This window comes from Phaethon aethereus, assembly GCF_964289735.1.
Source record: "Phaethon aethereus genome assembly, chromosome: 8".
Lineage (NCBI taxonomy): Eukaryota > Metazoa > Chordata > Aves > Phaethontiformes > Phaethontidae > Phaethon > Phaethon aethereus.
This window is the reverse complement of record NC_138584.1, coordinates 29,278,291-29,296,316: the sequence shown is the minus strand read 5'-3', so window position 1 is coordinate 29,296,316 and position 18,026 is coordinate 29,278,291. Positions and strand designations below refer to the sequence as shown.

Genomic DNA, 18,026 nt, shown 5'->3' with positions numbered 1-18,026 from the left:
TGATTACCCCTCGCTTAGCATGGAAATGTTGGTTTTGGCCCTTAAATTATTCAGTCCCTTTTAAAAAAAACTAGGTATTTTGTTTGATTCTGTGACTTCCTGTGGCTATGAATGCCACAGGCCAGGGCATGCTGTGTGAGCAAAATGTTCCTTTTGTTTTAAGCCAACCTGCTTCTCTCTGTGGTGCATGCCCTGTTGCTCCCGTATCTTGGACAGAGTGGAGAGGAGGCTAGCTCCTCCATTGCACCCTTGTACTCTGAAAAACTGCTTTTTAAATTCTCTTCTCTCAGTGGCATGCTTCTAGTTTTGGCAGTTTTACTTTGTAAGAAATCCCTTTCTTACTATTCTAGTATATCTTCAGCTGTTTTTAACTCCCACAATAACTTCATGCATCAAAACTAAACTGGTTTTACCACTATGTAATATAGGGTGACTAATAAGTAGATTCTTACTGCATCCAACTGTGTAGTTCCCTTTCTGTTAGCCTCACTGCTCAAAAAAGTTGCACATTATTCCTAAAACACTGTTGTTCCCAAATGTTAATATAAATTCCAAACCAGGCAACACATGTAAGGAATGTAGACTCTTCTGGTGTGTACCTCTCTATGTGGCAGGGATTGAGAAGCAGCACCAAAATGAATCTTCAGGTGAAAAAGCTTTTGCATCATATGTTACCTGCAGCGAAGTTTTTAGCAATAGCAGTTTCATCAGTAGGGAACTGCAAATCTGCTGGATTTAGAGCAGGCTTGCTAGTAACTTCATTACTGTCTGTAGCAGATAATGGCTAGGAATAAGGTAAACGGATGGTTAACAGGTTACTTTTCACATAAGGGATGTAGAGGTTTTGATAATGGACTAATAAAAGCCTTGCAGTGCGTTAATTGTTGTTTGAGTCACTAAAGTGTTTTACCCTCAAGTATCCTTGGAAGACAGGGTAGGCGGTATCAGCAGTCAGACTACATCAGCAGTGCAAGCAATCTGTAAGCACTGTTGATTCTTCTTAGCACTGTCACAAGGTAAGGGAGATAGCAAAAAGATTTATGCTCCTGAACAGAAATAGCCAGGAGGCCTCAAATATAATGAATCAAGGAAGGATAAGGATTTTTTTTACATGTGTGTGCAAGTATTTATTTACATATCTCTCTACATAGCTATATATAGGCACATATATATATGTTAAAAGGCCCCCAAAGGACCTGCAAATTTACTGAATTACACAAGTTACAATTAAAGTAAAATATATGGTCTATATTTATTATTAATATCCAAACCAAAGCAAACTGTGGTTGTAGTACAGTATTAACAGGAAATGTCCAGGCTATTAGTTATTGAAACGTACATGTCTGAGCTACTGCCTGGGAATTTTTAATGTATCCAGCTGAGTTCCTGGTGTAAGTAGTTTAGTGTTTCTTCTTCCACACAGAAAGCATCTCTTTTTAAGCTCTTTTCTGTTGCTAATGCATTATTTATTTAATTTGTATCGGGAATGATTCCTCCTCTCTTCAACCCGAGTATCACAGCAACCTAATGAGTAGGCAAATATTCAGGAGGGAATGAAAAACACGGCACTGGGAACTGGACAGTTAGCTGATGAAAAAACTCTCCGTGAGCATGCCAGAGCGCATTCACGCATGCATACACACGCACAAAATAAAATTTTAGGGACCAGCTCGAGCTGTGGGCATTGTGATGAATATTTTAAGGCGACAAATAGCAGTGTTGGCCACATGTGCTAATATAGCCAGATTTTTCTGCTGAGCAAAGCTCTTTCCTAGCTAAAAACTGTGCCTGAACTTAGGGGAAACATGTTAAATTCCCTGCTTGGGAGAGGCTGAGCAGAACATAGTAGATTTTACGGTGACCTGCTCAAGTGTATGAAACTCTCTTGAGGCAGAGGAGGCAGCGATGGCCAAGTGTTAGACAGAGCTTTTAGGGTTTCAGCTCAAGTCCCCGTGCTACAGCAAGTCCCTAGGATACTGGCTGCCCGCAGACAGCTATGTTTGCTGAGCTCCAGCACCAGTGGCAGCAGTGGCAGCTCAGCTCACCCCACACACCCCTCCTGCCTCGCACGGGGAACCTCAGCTGCTCTTAACCAGTCTTTTCAAAGGCTTCGAGGCACAAACGCTATCTGTGAACTGTTGGGCTGGAACACAGGAAAAACAGGAATGCAAAAGAGTGTAAATGGGGAGAAGCGCGGCTTTAAAAATAACAATAAAAACTGTTAAGTTCTTTTCACATGGTTAAGATTTAAATAGCCTCTGGGAGTAGTTAAACTGGGTAGAGAAGCTGGGATTTTCAGTATTCCCTCAGCTGGACACCTTAAATGTACCATTTTTGTTTGACATGCGACGTATTTGCATAGAAGTTAAAAATGCGATTACTTGACCATCCTAACAAAGCACTCGACAGAGAGCAGCCTGGCAGGCCTCTCTGGGGTGCCGCATTTCCCAGCAGCAGCCAGGACAAGACATTTCAAGAGAAGGCAGAGGAAACCCAACACAGGCAGTTGCAGAGTACTGGCTCACCAGAAGTATTTTCCTCCCCCATTCAGAGTGGTTTCTGGCTCATCCAGGCTTTCGAGTTTTTAGCGCATCTTTTGTTTCTCTTTAAAATGTGTGTGTGGTCACTATCCATATAAATGTCACTATTGTGATCTCTTTTAGCTATTATCTTTCCCATGACAACAACTGCAGTTTTTTTAATCTCCTTTCCGATAGTAGCAATAGGCTTCCAATAGCCTTTCTGTCATGTCGAGGACAATGTCTCCATGTGTGCTGCTTGAAGGGCCTCGTGGCCATTTTGTAACTTGTGGTTGTCCTTTGCCAACACTCCCTCGCAGCCGCGGAAGAGACAGTAGCACAGGCTTTTCTGCAGGTCTCAGCAGATGACGGCAGCCCCATCTTCATGCAGTAGCTCACCACAGACATGCATTTGAGAGCGTTTGCAGAAGACAAGTCATGTAGCTGGGCTGCACGACAGCTCATTTGTGTTAGACTGTTTCTCCACCGAGACCTTTGAGGAAGAATACAGCCACGTGGGAGCTGACCTTAGCGTTTAGCTGCTTCTTAGCAAACAAACTCGGTATTTTCCCCCCAGCATCTATCTGCGTTTCGGTTCAGACTCCAGAGAGCATTTTCTGTCTCTGACCTGAAGAGGGCACAGGTGGCTCCTGCTTCCCCGCACCGACACCGCCCGGCTTTGGCACCTCTGCAGCCCCAGGCCTTTACCCTCGGGTAGGGCAGGGGCCAGCCCTGCTCGGTTGCTCTTTTTAATATGCGCTTAAACCAAAACCCAGACAGATAAGATTTTTTTTATTTGCATGTTGGGTCTTAAAATTTGACTTCTCTTTATATTGCTGATCGTCGCTTATTGGGGGGGGATCTTTCTCATGAAAAAATTATTTTCCAGTTCTTGCACATTTGGCTTGAAAATATTGCTGCCTTCACCCCTTTAATAATAATGGTTTATTTCTTCAGTTTAGTTTGGAGATATTCAGAGTCTCAGTAGTTTGCATTATATGCCTTATTTTCCTGCTTTGGGAGATGGAATTATTTCAGCATAGGATGGGCTTCGACTGGTTAAATTATTTAAGCCCCTTTCAACAGAGTGTCACTGTGACAGCTTTTGGCCGTGTTCCTCAGCCTCTCATGTTAAATTTGATTAAGCTGTTATCACCATTAATTCACAGTTCATCTACATTTACCTCTCAAATGCTCCCATATAGCGCTTAGCCCTAAGTCAAGCGTAGCCTCGCTCCCCAAGTTTAATCCTAACTGCTGCAAGAAGCAGTTTTGTGAACTGGTGAGGGACTGCTATTGCAAATCATGGTTTATGGTGCTTGAATGGCTTGTGCAGTGGTAGAGGAAGACACTAGTGAGATATTTAATTTGGTTTTTAGTTGATTCTTTGTACGCTTGCAATGTTTTTGCTCAATATTTCTTTTCCAGCTAGGTTATGTATTATATATATAATATATATTATATATACTATATATAATATATAATATAGTATATATTATATTATATATAATATATATAATATAGTATATAATATATAATATAATATATATTATATATTATAACTTGCAGGGCTACTTTTATTTCTACGCCTCAGGACATGTAGCTGTAAAGTTTTGGCAGAGTGGCTCTCAAACAGACAGGTGGTTTTTCTAGCATCTGAAGGTTCTAGTGCTGCTCAAAGAGATGCTTCTTCTGTTTAGCAAAAGCTCCAGAGGCAGCAGATAGTATATGGTGAACATATGGCCCATGCAGCCCGCATATTTGGGAGTGTCACACTGGGCTATGGAGCAAAAGGCCATTTGCCACAGTTACCGTAGGAGGGTAAAAAATCCAGCTTCTACCTATTTACTCATTTACAGGGTTAGTTTAATGCAGCTTTAGAAGAGACTTGTATGTAAATGGCCAGGTTTTTGGTCCCATCTTCTGCACCATGCCATCTTTCTGGCTGTAAATGGCCAAAAGACTGTTCTCTGGCATAGGGTTCATCCTGTCGGGGCCAGCTGCTGGACCACCCTTGGTGGAACGGTTGCATTGTGGCAGGGAAGAAGCACCGAACCTTCTCTGCTCCACTGGTGGCAGAGGATGCCCAGGGACCATGGAAGTTGGTGAGGCTTTTCCTCAGCTGCTCCAGCTCGCTGTGGGAGCACTGGGTCAAGGTCGGTTCCCTGAGCGGGACTGCGCCAAAACTCCTCAGCTGGCCCGAGTCCCAGATGTCTGGGGGGAATTTTCCATCTCTCAGGTACAGCCACTTCTCAGTCTTCCACTGAGCAGTGCCGCCACAAGCAAACACTTACTCGGGCTTTTTCTTTGAAAGGACACCACCATCCTTTGCAGTTAAAGCTGTATTTCTAAGTCTGAAAATCCTACATGAGAAATAACTGAAACTAATGGTTTTCTTTGTCTTGGCTGAAACTTGGGTGTAAAGCTTTACTCTGTTACACCTATGATGGCACTTAAATGATTTACTTGCATTTACTCGCTCTAACTGCATTCTCCACTTCTGTTCTCCATATGTGTTTCTCGGCTCACAAAATTTTAAATTAAAACTGAGCTGTGTCTACGTTGCTTACATGAGTGGTGTCATTTTGATCCTGTCATTATGGCAGTACAGGAAGTCAGTGTAGAGAAAGAGAAATCTTTTCTAACTCCCTTTCCTCCTAATGAATACCTGAAAGCAGCACTGCATTGTTACTTTTTTTTTTTTTAAAAAACAATATACTTTGTACCTGAAAAATAAACGTTTCCATAGTTTGGCCATCATGGAAATAGGGCCCTTCAAGTACTTCATTTTCCCATATTGTGGTGTGATATGTGAAGTTTTTCTGTATTTTCTTTTTCTTTTTCTAGGCTTGTTCCCAACATAATCTCTCCACTTGTCAGCCCCCTGAAAGCATTAGTTCCACCTTCCCTATTGCAGAAACATGGCTCTCCATCATCACACAGCCAGTCACCAAATGGGCAGCAATTTTCTGGAATACCAAATAAACCGTACACTCAATTTCAAAACCAGTCTGTACAGCAGGGATCTCAAGGTAACTCTTCCTTCTTCTTTCTTCCCTTTTTTTTTTTTTTTTTAACTTTCCTAATTCCTAGTTGGGGAGAAAGAATTTATTTTTGTTTTTTTTATTTTCAGCCAATACTGTCTTATTAAGGGACTGACAGCATTTCAATGGGAACTCCTGTTTTTAAAGTGGCTTGACACACATACAGAGCAAAATCTTCAGACCAGTTCATGCTGTGATGCGTTATCATAATGGGGAAAGCTATCACAATAGCAGATTGATTGCGTTATTCAGGTTTTTTAGGACATGTTTTCAAAAAGGTCCTTACAAGAATGAATTATGCCCCTGAATAACTTCTTAATTTAAAGATGAAGCGAAATATTTGGCACAGACTCACTCCTTCAGTGTCAGTAGAAGTTTGCTCTCGCCATGCAGTAGATGGCTACTAGCTAGGTACCTCATCTACCTGGCTATGCAGCCTTCTGTCAGCTTGGAGAGAGTGACCCTGCCACAGCAAGAGCCATCTAGTCACACCATACACGGGCTGAAGCACATCTTGGCAATGTCCTGCTCAGGCCACTGATAGTGATGCACTAGACATGAGCTTAGACAATATAAAAACATTTTGCTATTTATTATTTGTAAGTTTGGCATCTGTATTATTTTATATGCAAAGGCACTCTGTGCAACTATGCAGTGCCAATGTGATTTCAGGACAGGAATGGGAGCGGCTAAGCAGCTGTCCCACTGCTTATTTTAAAACATTTTTTTCGTTCTTAATTACTCAGCCTTTTTCATCAGGAGCTTATTTACCTATCCTGGAGTTCTGCTGTGGGAACTAAGTAATGTTTCTGCAATTTTTGAGGTATATATTAGCAAGAGATAGTATTATCACAGACTCTTCCAGTAACAGGAGCTTGCATATTTAAGAAATACGTTATATAATCGGGATGGTATTTTTTTCGTTCTTAATTACCCAGCCTTTTTCATCAGGAGCTTATTTACCTATCCTGGAGTTCTGCTGTAGGAACTAAGTAATGTTTCTGCAATTTCTGAGGTATACATTAGCAAGAGATAGTATTATCACAGACTCTTCCAGTAACAGGAGCTTGCATATTAAGAAATACGTTATATAATCGGGATGGTATGCCACTTAAGTGTGGTAAATATTCACAATAAAGAAGTGTGCAAGACATCTGTCTGGTTGCAAGTATAACCAAGCGTGTAAGTTTATACAGGCAGATAACCAGCTTTTTGAAACTTGTTTCACAGCTGTACTGTCATTTGTATAAGGTCATTTTTGGCTGGCAAAGTAGCACATGTGATCAGTTTACCAGTGGGCAAAACAGGAGGTTTGCTTTCTCGGGCTAGGTCTCAAACACAGGAGTTGAACACAAAGCCAGTGAGCAATCCACTGCTCACTGTAGTGGGGCTCAGGATCCCAGTAGTTCCCTCTGCCCTTCATTCTGTGAGGAATATTCTTGCTCTTTGGCTGGACCGACTTAATCTGAAAAGTTAAAGCGTATTATATTAAATGATTTGTGCTGAAGGAAAAACTAACTCAACCTGATGCTCAACAGATTATTCAATTTAAAAAGATTAACTCTGTAAGGGAAAAGTGGCAGATTTATGATAGCACATAATGATATATGATTATGTTACTATAATGAGCTAAATAACTACAAACCACAAGAGGAAAGTTTAGCAGCTCATTACTATGGCAGAAATAAATGCATAGACAGAACAAGTTTTTAACCACTTAAATAAATTGACTTTATTCCTTAAGAAAACCACACTTCCTTTTGAATGAATTGTTGCTTTCTAAGTGTTATGTCGTGTGGTTTTGAAAAAGCAATAATTTTCCACTTTGGCCAAATGTTGAAGTATTATTATAAATTCATTATGGAAATGGTCATTCAGAAATCAATTTTGATTAGCAGCCTTTGAAATAAATAGATCTGTAACGTGTACTTAACTGTACTTGCACTACATCTTTTTTGCATCTCAGTTCATTAATAGCACATTTTTCTAATGGAATCTGGAGTAATTTGGGAGTTTTGAATTTTTGCCGAAAAAAAGGAATAGTATATACATCTAGCTGTAGAACTAGGAGCCTGTGTAGAAGCATATAAACATTGTGGATCTGAAATTTTTAGAAGACAGCAAGCTTTGTCAAGCTGGTAGCAGAAATATTGATAATGAAAGAATAAGCTGACATTACTTATATGTTTAAACCTAGTTGTAGTAAGATCACATGGAAATTATTACATGCTGAAAGAATTTGGCAGGCAATGGAATCCTGTAGTTATTTATACCTGACATGATTTGTTGTCAGAGATTTTATGGAATTTGAAAAGCTGATTTATTTGCACATACATGTAAATGACATGACATAACAAGATGGCATTTAATAGGCATATTCCAATTATTTGCTCATGACATCATTCATTTTAAAGCAGCTTGAAGTTTTCTAGGCTGTGCCTTTGAGAAACAGAGGCAGCCAGTGCACTGTGTGAAGTGGCTAACTGCAGCTTTTCTGTCACAAATTATTTCAAAGCAAAATTTTAACTAAATGTTGTGTTTGGAACTGGGTTTAGTCTTTTATTAACTGCTATATTTCTACATCTACCATATATAAAACATTTAATTGTGATCATTTAAACTGACAGGACATTTAGTAAATTCTTCACTTGAAAATTAACCTCAGAAATTTTTTTATTTAAATCAAAACTGAAGGAAAACCTGAAATCCATGTGGAAAAAAAAATATTGGTGAAACACTTGCCAAAATTGGTACTATACTTTTACTCTCCTAGACGGGGCAGGGATGTTTGCACCAGACAAGCCTTCTTGCTTACTTCATATTTTAATCACTGAAGGGAGTCTTTTTTAAGACTTGTAAAAAATGTTCCATGTTTAGTTTACTGTAATCAACCACATGTGGTAGCTAATTGAACCATTGATTATGGGATTTTAATGATATCTTAATTCCTAATACTTTCTGTGTAAAACATTTCAAAAAATCTAAAGCAACCACAACGAAATAGCATGAACCAAAAGCACCTTGGTTTCATACCGCACATTTCAAAACTGTATAAATGCAGTAACGCTCTGATTTGTATTGCATATGCAAATCAAGCATTGAATTGCCTGCAAGCAACAAGTTTAATTTCCTGTGGTTGTGTAAAATGAATGAAACCTTACCTGGCAAGAGCATCCGTTGTTCCAAAAGTCCTTGTGGTTGCTTTAACTCACATGGCCTTTCCATCTCTTGTCTAATGACTTTGGTTTTTGGGAACATTTAGCATTTAAACAAGCTGGCAATTTTCCCCTTTTAATAATGTAAAAGATGCATGAGGCTCAGATCCTCTGGAACAGACTGACTGGCCTCCTGAGCCATGCCAGGCTAATGAAGGCCATCAGCAAAAGCCAGCCTACATGGTATCAAAAGAAACTCTCCAATTGTGACTCTGAAGCAGTGGATGGGAGTATAGAAAGTATATAAAAAGTCATGAAAAAAATCTTACTGACATAGCAACTCACTGATCCTGCAGTCCTTCAACCTGGAGATAAGCAATTTCAGTCACTCCAAGACTTATTTCCACCTTCCAGAACTGACATTCAGCTGGCTACATTTTCAAATACAGCTTTTAATACTGCAAGCACAATTCTTCCTACCCAAATGTTGCTTCATGCCCAATTGAAGTGTAGGGAACATCACCAGATTCTTCCTATATGTCCTGGTAGTGGAACTGTAGATCACGTTCACCACCTGCAACTGCAGTTCTTCAGCATTTCAGATGTAAGGCCAGAGCCCTCCAGAATAAAACGCTGCCACCGTCACTCCCCGTGAAACCCCCATGCAGTCACGTGAGAGGTTATGCCGAAGATGAATCATGTAAACACAAAGAGAAATACAAGTGCTTGCTGACAGGTCTCCAGCCAGGCAGAGAACTGTCTGCTGTACGATGCCTGCGTAAGGGATAAAGCAGGCACTAACCCACTAATCTTCTCAGTGCTCTTGTCTATGCAGAAGAGCTGCTTTGAGTCTCCAGCTTTTCCTCACCTTTTGCAATTGCAAAAGCTGTTGGGAGTCTCTGTCTTTCTCCTTCACCTTTCATCCTCAAGGAAGCAGCTACCTGCCTTGTAGTCCACTCCTCCCATAGCCATCCCTGTGCCTTTCTCCACACCCACAGAATGCCTTCCATAAAGCCTCTATCCCTTCCTTATCGGGCCCTGCTGTCTCATCATTTCTATGTAGCTAATGAAAAAGGAAGCAAGCTTTCATTACACTGCTCAGGTCAGAAGGGTTAAAAGTCCCATTTTTAGTGTCATGGTTTGTTTTACCTGACCAGTGTTCCTGCTGCAACCTTTCTCTTCCTCACTCCATCTTTTCTCTTTAGTTTGCTACCTACATTTACACATCTGCAAGCACATGAAAATAGGAATGGTGTGTTTCTCTGTACTTTCTTTGGGCAGCACTTTTAGCAGAAATTTGGTCCTGGTGAATACAACAGGGCACTAACGCTAGAATTTTCCTACCTTGTGTCTCTTCATTGGATAGTACCAGTAACACTTTTTGCACTGCCTTTTCAGATTGTCACACAGTGATGCCAAGGGATAGATACTGCAATCCAAAGGAGAATTTGATTGCTTATGGCAGTATTTTTCCAGACTTCTGAGTCTGAGGCAGTTCTCTGTCTCAGGTATTTTTTCCTGGGCAGCTAGACAGTGTAACTTAAAACACTTTAAAACAAACCTTTACCCAGAGGTCTTGAGAAAACCCTGGATCCAACTAGTTTCAATCCTGTTCTGTCATGCTTGGCTGTTTTCTGATTTTCTAAGCCACTGTGCCAGCCCTGTAGATCATAAAGATACTTAATTGATTTAACAAAGGCAAGCCTGGGAGCATGACGAAAGGGCAGCAGTTACAGAGACAGAGAAAATACACGTCATGCCTTCCCTAGGAGTGATGTGTATAGCAGACATTCTGGAAAGGGTTCATTTTTTTCTCTAGCTATGCATGTAAGTGCTCTCTGCAACCAGTTATACCTCATCTGAAGCCAAGTGTCTCTTTTTTTTCACTGCTCCTCTCAAAAGCATGTATTTTTAGAAGGCTTACAGCAGGGAGTTTGTGTTTTGTAAACAGAAAAGTCAGAATAATTATCAAAAGCCAATCAATAATGCACTGTACCTAAAACCACATCAAAAGATGGCTTTCCTGCCTCTCATAAGAGCTCTTTGATTTTTTGAGCCAGGGTCTCCAGGCAGTAAATAGAGGTGGCTGTCTATTTATTCCGAGGAAGGACATGCATCATTTAATACTGAGCTTTCCAAATTTCTGTGCCGCCTTCTACGTAGCAGCAAATATGAACAGCTTTGGTACAGTATGCATAGTGTCTTTATCTAATATAGTCATCCATTAGTACTTCACCAATCATGGATATCAACAATTTAGGTATTTTGTGGTGGAGGACCATAGGTTCTTCAAGAAATGAATCATCTAATCCTTGCAGATTCTGCCAAAACACATATTAAACTGTGAAACTTCAGAGCAGATCTTTCACCACTTGATGAGTTCATTGCATTTCTACTAGAGAATTGCCTCACTTAGACTTATTTATTACCACCTTAGAAAAACATGACCAGAAAGAAGAGACAGACCCTGAGCTTTGCCTGATACTATCTGCTTGGCCAAACTGTGGTAGTAAAGGGAAGAGGTAGAAAAAGACAGGAGATCTTTCTTAACAGGAAAAGGTTTTTACACTGCATGATTTGTAAGGGACAAATTCCAGCCTGTACAGCACCCCAGCACTCCACTGATAGGCACATGTATTTCATTTCTAAACAAGACTGAAGAGCTGCACAACTGGCCCAGCAAGTCAAGCCTTCCACTGGTGAGTGGAGCTGTGCTGAGGTCTATCAGCTGAAGGTCTGGTTGTGTCTGTGTTTGACTGAACTACCTGGAGCTTTTGCACTAGTTCCACAGGAAGTGTTTTAGTCGGAATAAGACTGAAGGAGGAAAAACAACAGCTCCGTTTTTTTTTTTTCCTGGAAATTAAAGGAAAATCCTGATGGCACATTCTACTAAGCTTTGTTGACTTCAGTCACATATAAGGGAAGGAGCATCATTTCAGAAGGGACTTTCAGAGAAGGTAGGAAAAGGAAGGGTTAATATGAATGTGCAGTTAGTGTGCGATGCCCCTGGAATCAGGAAGAGGTTATTGAGGCAGGAGGAAGGAAGGTAATTAAGCCAGGCCATGGTTGATATAAATCTTGTGGCATGCTTTGAGGTCATCCTTATAGGAGCAAGTAACACTTTCTTTTAGGGTGTTGGCACAAACTTCTAAGTGGTAAAATTCCTTCCTCAGCAATTCATTTGTCCTTTACTGTTAAATATCTTCTTTTGTTGTGTACAACTCATTCACAACTTCTGCTGACAAAAACCAAACTGCTGGTCCACTGGTAATATGATATTTAAAAAAAAAAGCAGGAGATAAGAAATGTAAGGTATGCGGGGGACAAAAGTCAAACAGTCAAACATGCCCCAAAAGCGGAATGACTGAGGCAGCCAGAGACCCTACAGATTTATCTCAGCACTTCTCAGAAGCAAGAAGAGCCTCTAGCTGAACTCCACGTCTTCTCCTGATGTCCATGAGGAGTCAGTCCTGCACCTCTAGTTCGATTTTACTTTCAGACTGTGGCCCCCTGTGTTCAGTGAAAGAGGTTTCATTTGAAAGTAAGAGCAGCCTGAGAAAGGTGAGGTTTAAGGTACTCTTAAAGGTATTTTGAATAAAGAGCACTGTCTCCAGCAGTGCATAACGCACACTGGATGGGAAAAGACTTTACTAAACTGAAAACAAAGCAGCGCTATTCATTTAAATATTGCATTATTGTATTTAAATAAAAAGTAATTAATTATAGCCACATTCCCTTAGGACCTGAGCGTCCTGGACCTGATCCAGTGGAGTACTTACTACTTAGCTTTGAACACAAGTGGGTTGTTGACTGCATTCAGCTGATCTGTTGCTTGAAATGAAGCATGTCCTTGAGATTTTTACTTGATGGGGATCACAGTCCACAGCACCTTATGGGACCGAGTCTGATGTAGCTTTTATATTATTACCCCTTACAGAATAGCCTGATCATTTTTCCATAGTTAAAACTGGGGAACTATAAACCCCCTCAATAGTAATAAAATATTGTGACAGAAATGGGGCTAATACCATTGCAGTAGCATTAAAATGTGTGTGCAATATCTGTTTTCAGGTTACCAAGGCAGCTTTCACTCAATACAAAACTGTTTCCACTATGGAGACTGCTACAGAACAATGGACCAGTCTGTCACCAGCGATGTGCTAACAGGGGAATCCCATTGCTTTAATCCTCTGAGACAGAACGGCTATCACATCCTCAATGCACCTTTAGCTTCAACAGGTAATTTATTCTGCCTATAAAGAATTATCCATATGATGTTTTTAGCAGGAGGGGAAAAGAACACATTTTAAAGTCAGTGTTATTACAAAAATAGCTTTGCATAAAAAACTCAGTCATTGAAATTAATTTGCATCTATAAATATCTCAGAAGGAAAGCAAATTCATTTTCTTTAATCCTCCTGTATTTGACTGATGGACAAATTCTCCTTTTATTCTGCTGCATGTCATAGGCAACACACACCTTCAGGAGAGCTGACAAACCAGATGCTTCTCAAATTTATTGTGTGGGCTATTCACTGTACATCTCTTCAGGTATGCTCAGGCAGGCTTTTATAATCAGATCAAAGTTAAGAAGATCATTAACAGAGCTCTGAAGAAAATAGCAGCAGCAGGGACTTCCTGTCCATCTAAGAGTAAAAGGATGGCTTTGTTTTGCAATACTGATATTTACAAAATGGAAAGACACTGCTTCGATAAATTCAGCTGAAAATACTAGTTCGTTCCTTTTTGTTCAGAAGGTCCTTTGTATTTGAGCTGGTGCACATTCATGGGAATTGTATTTTCCCAATTAGCTATGTACTTGCATAATGCAAAATTTGCAACAAGTTACTATAGCTAGATGACTACAGTACTTCAATATAGAAGTATTCCTTTTTATAAAGCATTTTTTCCTACTTCTAAAACCACAGTTAAGAATCGATAGAATTACTGAAATCAAACAAAATGTGAGTATTGTTAGAGCCATGAAACACTACCATTTCCTGCAATCTTTACTTACAGATCTCTAAGAAATTTTTCTTCATGTCTGAATTCAGGAGGGCATCTCGGTTATGGACGATACAGAAAACATATGTTTAAATACTTTTTGAAACGGGGCCTGAGTCAGACCACAAAATTAGAGTTGACTTTCCTGTTTGTTTTGTATTAAAGGAGACTCTGTTCAGAGAGAGCGTGCATGCATTTGTCTGTTCTTCCATACTAGAAAGTGTATGCATCAGTAACAAACACAAGGGAAAAGCTTAAGATGAAGTTTCAACTTCAACTTTGAATTCTTTTGTGTTATTCATAAGTTTGATGTTACTAAAACATAGTTTTTTCATGTTAACATCAAATTTCAAGTTTAGATTGACAGCCTGCAATATTTAAAGAACAGACTAAATAAACTTTCCAAGAGAAATTGTAGGAGCAAAGAATAATACTATGGCAAGACACCAACTTCAACAACAGTTGATTCTTCTGTCTGGGGATAAACTATTATGAAATGTTTCTGTGTAATATTTTGTTTTTAGAGTGGTTATTGAGGTATGCAAATATTTAAGAGGCTGAAACATAAATATATATGAAATATATAAAACTTATCTCATCTTTTTGTGTGTAAAATAGAACCATTCAGGTTTACAAGATTCATCAAGGCTACGCATTAATTTTTTTCAGGCTTTTATAGCACCATTAATATTAAATGAGATCTCGTCTCACAGGAATGCCAAATGTGACTGGCAAACAGCTGTTCCATGAATCACATTAACAGTCAATAAATTTTTATTTTCTGTTCAGGAGTTTGGATAGTTTACGCTATCTGGAATCTAATAATGATTTCTGGGGTGTATGCTTATCTTGGGTTTTGTCCATCTGTGATTGTGTATCCACCCTGTATACAGGCTCATCAAACAGAAATTAGCATAACATAAACACTCACAAAACTTGTCAAAATACTGGTCACTCCACTTGGACCGACACAGCACAGGGCAGGCAGATAAACAGGCCAAGTTTGTCTTCCAGAGACATTGGACATTCGCTGCATGCCAGATTTCTGCAGAGAGCAGAATTTGACCTGTAAAGTAACAGTGAGTTAATACGTCATAGGAAAATGCTGAAATGTAAATAAGTAGAGAATTTGTTCTCAAATAATAAAAGCATACCTAATAGCAAAATACCTATAATTAAGTTCTGAGGACTGAGCCGATGGTTCTTTCTGAAATCAGGACTGGCTGTGGAAGACCACAGGATCTGTCGTTACTGTGGTGGTGCCGCCCAGCCTGGAGGCCTCACGTCAGCCTGGTGCAGTGCCAGATTCAGCCATATCTAGACACACTTGCCTGCAGAGTTAGGCGGGCGGAAGGGATGAGAGAAAGGCTGAAGAGAAGAAACAGCCTCCTTTTCCAGGTGGGGAACTGAAGCACAGAAAAACAGTTGTTTCCCAATGGCTCCACAGAGTTCCTCCATCAAGCGGAGAATGGAGCCAGGTCCCAGTGCTTTAACCACAAGGATCAGCCATCGCACATTGACTTGCAATTCACACAAATGTGATTTCTAAGGGATTTATTTTCTATGTCAGGCATTTAGTTCACAGGCATGTTCTTAACTAGAATTGTGTTCCGTGTATTGCCTCAGCTGACTTAATGCTGCTGCTGATTATTAAAATTATGGTAGGTGGGCTCTGTGGGCTGGGTGCAGGGGTCAGAACCTTCCGCTGAAGCTTACACAGACACTTTCCTAAAGACTGAACCCAAATCAGGTGTTACAGGGTAAAACAGAATACGTGTATACATGTGGTAAAGGATGAATGCAGGGGGTCAATGTTTCATGCAGTAGTTTGGGAGGGGGCGGAGCGGTGGGTTAAAAAACTGTTGAAGGAGAAGGCTGAGGAGCTTGCCTAGCCCCAGGCAGACAGCAGTACCCTGGGGCAGTAGGAGGGTCTGGCTGATATGAGGAGAAGAGCAGGCGAAGGGACAGATGCGGAAAGAAGGGCAGGGTAAGGGGTGAACACAGCAGGAGCAAGTAAGGGAAGAGCTGGACTGCATAAAATGAGGCTGTGCACGTGAGCCTTGACTGACCAGTTGCAGAAGCGGGTTATAGTGGGATATGACAGGGAGTTTTCATGTCCTTCGGGGTAGGCAATAAACCTTTTGTTTTGGACTCCCTAGCGCTCCAACTGCCACAGCACCTGGTAGCAGGCAAAGCTGTTCCTTTCCACAGGGATGCACAGCTCAGGGAGGCTTGTAACAGCTGTGGAAGTTTTGCATTATAAGAGGAGAACAGAGAAACACTTCCCCACCATAGCAGCTTTCTGGTAGCCTGGCAAGCGCCAGGCAGCTCGGCCAGGTGAGGAGCCAGCAGCATGGTGGGCTTTGGTGGGCTAAGGACAATGTGGTGCACAGCTCCTTCCACACATCCTGTGAGCCTGACCTGACCCAGACATGCTTCGACAGACCTCACTTCTGCAGTATGTGGGGATCCAATAAATGTAGGATCCAGACTTCTTTTGGATGTTAAGAGCAGCTGGGAGACACATGGAACATTTTTCCTAAATGCCATTAAAAGGAAAAACATACAAAACAAGAGGACTGCATCACTTTTAGTGCACATTTACTAGGATCCTTGCCCACTCATTGTTTTGACATCCTATTCAGATAATGACTGTAAAGTCCCAAGAGAGTCATACCCTGATACTTGCACTTCACTTGCAAATGGGTCGCTTTCCGCAGAAACGAATGGGAGCTGCATCTACTATGACACAAATGCCCATGGAGATTAGTTTGTGTATCTCCTGGGTAAAGCTTTGATGGTAAACCCTATTGTCTTTTCATTAACACTGTGCTGTACTGTGTAATCCCAGGCCTCAAACAATGCTTCCTTCCTTATATGTACTGTGGTACTAAATCATGTCCGTACAATTTGTCACGCTTTCAGGCTATGATGCAATCTCTGAAGCACAGTGTGTATCTGAAGACATGGTCTCCAACGGAACTGATGACAATGGATTCTTCCAAAACGGCGCCTTTGATCACTGCTTGAATCACATTCCTTCCATCTATACAGATACCTAAGAGCAGTGCTCACCTTGTTTCCTTTATTATACCTATAACTGTGTATGTAATAACAAAGGTGTTGTTCAAGTACTTTTATTTAGCCTGTATCCCTATATGTGCTGATTAAAATAAACACCTCACATTTACCAAACCATTTTATACATGAATAGTCTGTATAAGATAATATTGGAACCCGTTCCTTTGCTGTGGCACTTTGAAATTCATGCTTTAAGGGAATGAGGAGCATTTCAAGCAGCTTGTTTTGTAAGTTCTCTCAGTAAAGTGTAAATGTAAGTTATATTAATAAACTTGTAAAGAAGGGGTTTTTCCCCTGAAAAAGTATGTTTCAATTTGAGAATGTTGGTCCCTTTAATCAGTTTTCATTTAACTCATTGGTCAATTCTTCTCTTTTTTTTTCTTTTTTTTTTAAACTAAGGATTTTTTTAATCACAGACCTCATGTATATAAAGATCTTCATTTGCTCAGCTGGTTTTATATTTTCAGTTTTGCAAAGAAAGCATTAAAAACTGGAAACAAGTGTACTGTCATTTCTTAACATCATCAGTCTGCTTGATAAATGCTAATACTACATTCTTAAAATGCCTGATAGTGATTTAAATGAAGCAGTGGCTTTTCAGTAACTCTGAAATTAAAGCAGCCCAAGTGTACATGAAGAAAACCAAGGGGCCTGCAGACTTCTAGGGAAAGGGCCAGAAGCCTTCCAGCACGGGGCGGCACTGTGGGCTGGCTTCCCACCGGCCCTGCACCATCTCCCAGCCTTTCTGCTGCCCGAGCCATGGTGGGCACACCAAGCGCATGCAGCCATTGCTGCAGTGTAGGGGAGAATTAAATGCAGCTGTGGTTGGCTCTTTGCCTCCACAAGTGGATGTATGGCCTCATCCCGTGTGAGATCCATGGCACGTTCACACTGCACGAACACTAAGTATGGGGCAGGCTGCCTGATTTCTCCATTCAAAAGACCCAGCAGCCCCTCCGAACTCTCCACGCAAACGCTGTAGAGGAAAGCAGGACACTTTCAAAGGGCTTTCCTCCATCCAGCGGCTTCAAGAGGAACAGAGGTCACCTGCAGTAGCTTGGTTCCCTGTCACTGTGGCCCAGGCCCCACTGGGCTGCATTTCCCAGCCTAGTAGTGATTCCTGGGGAGAAGCAGGTGTCCTGCAAGAAGACAGGCACTCCCAATGTGTGCCAATGTGTTAGACGTGGGCTGTCCCATGTGGCACCAAGTGTCCCATGGTGGTT

The 18,026-nt window shown here is 40.9% G+C and overlaps 1 protein-coding gene across 1 annotated transcript in view; it reads left to right on the top strand.

Annotated features, from left to right (window-relative positions):
• The window catches only part of GLIS1 (GLIS family zinc finger 1), a gene marked incomplete at its 5' end in the record, with an annotated part of 208,545 nt that extends 191,684 nt beyond the window's left edge, over positions 1-16,861 (top strand). Inside the window, 3 exons of the mRNA XM_082002912.1 lie at positions 5,367-5,551; positions 12,790-12,957; positions 16,648-16,861. Of these exons, the coding sequence (XP_081859038.1) occupies positions 5,367-5,551; positions 12,790-12,957; positions 16,648-16,784 (490 nt within the window). The 3' untranslated portion in view covers positions 16,785-16,861. The remainder of the gene's footprint in view (positions 1-5,366; positions 5,552-12,789; positions 12,958-16,647) is intronic.
• Positions 16,862-18,026: the final 1,165 nt, after the last annotated feature.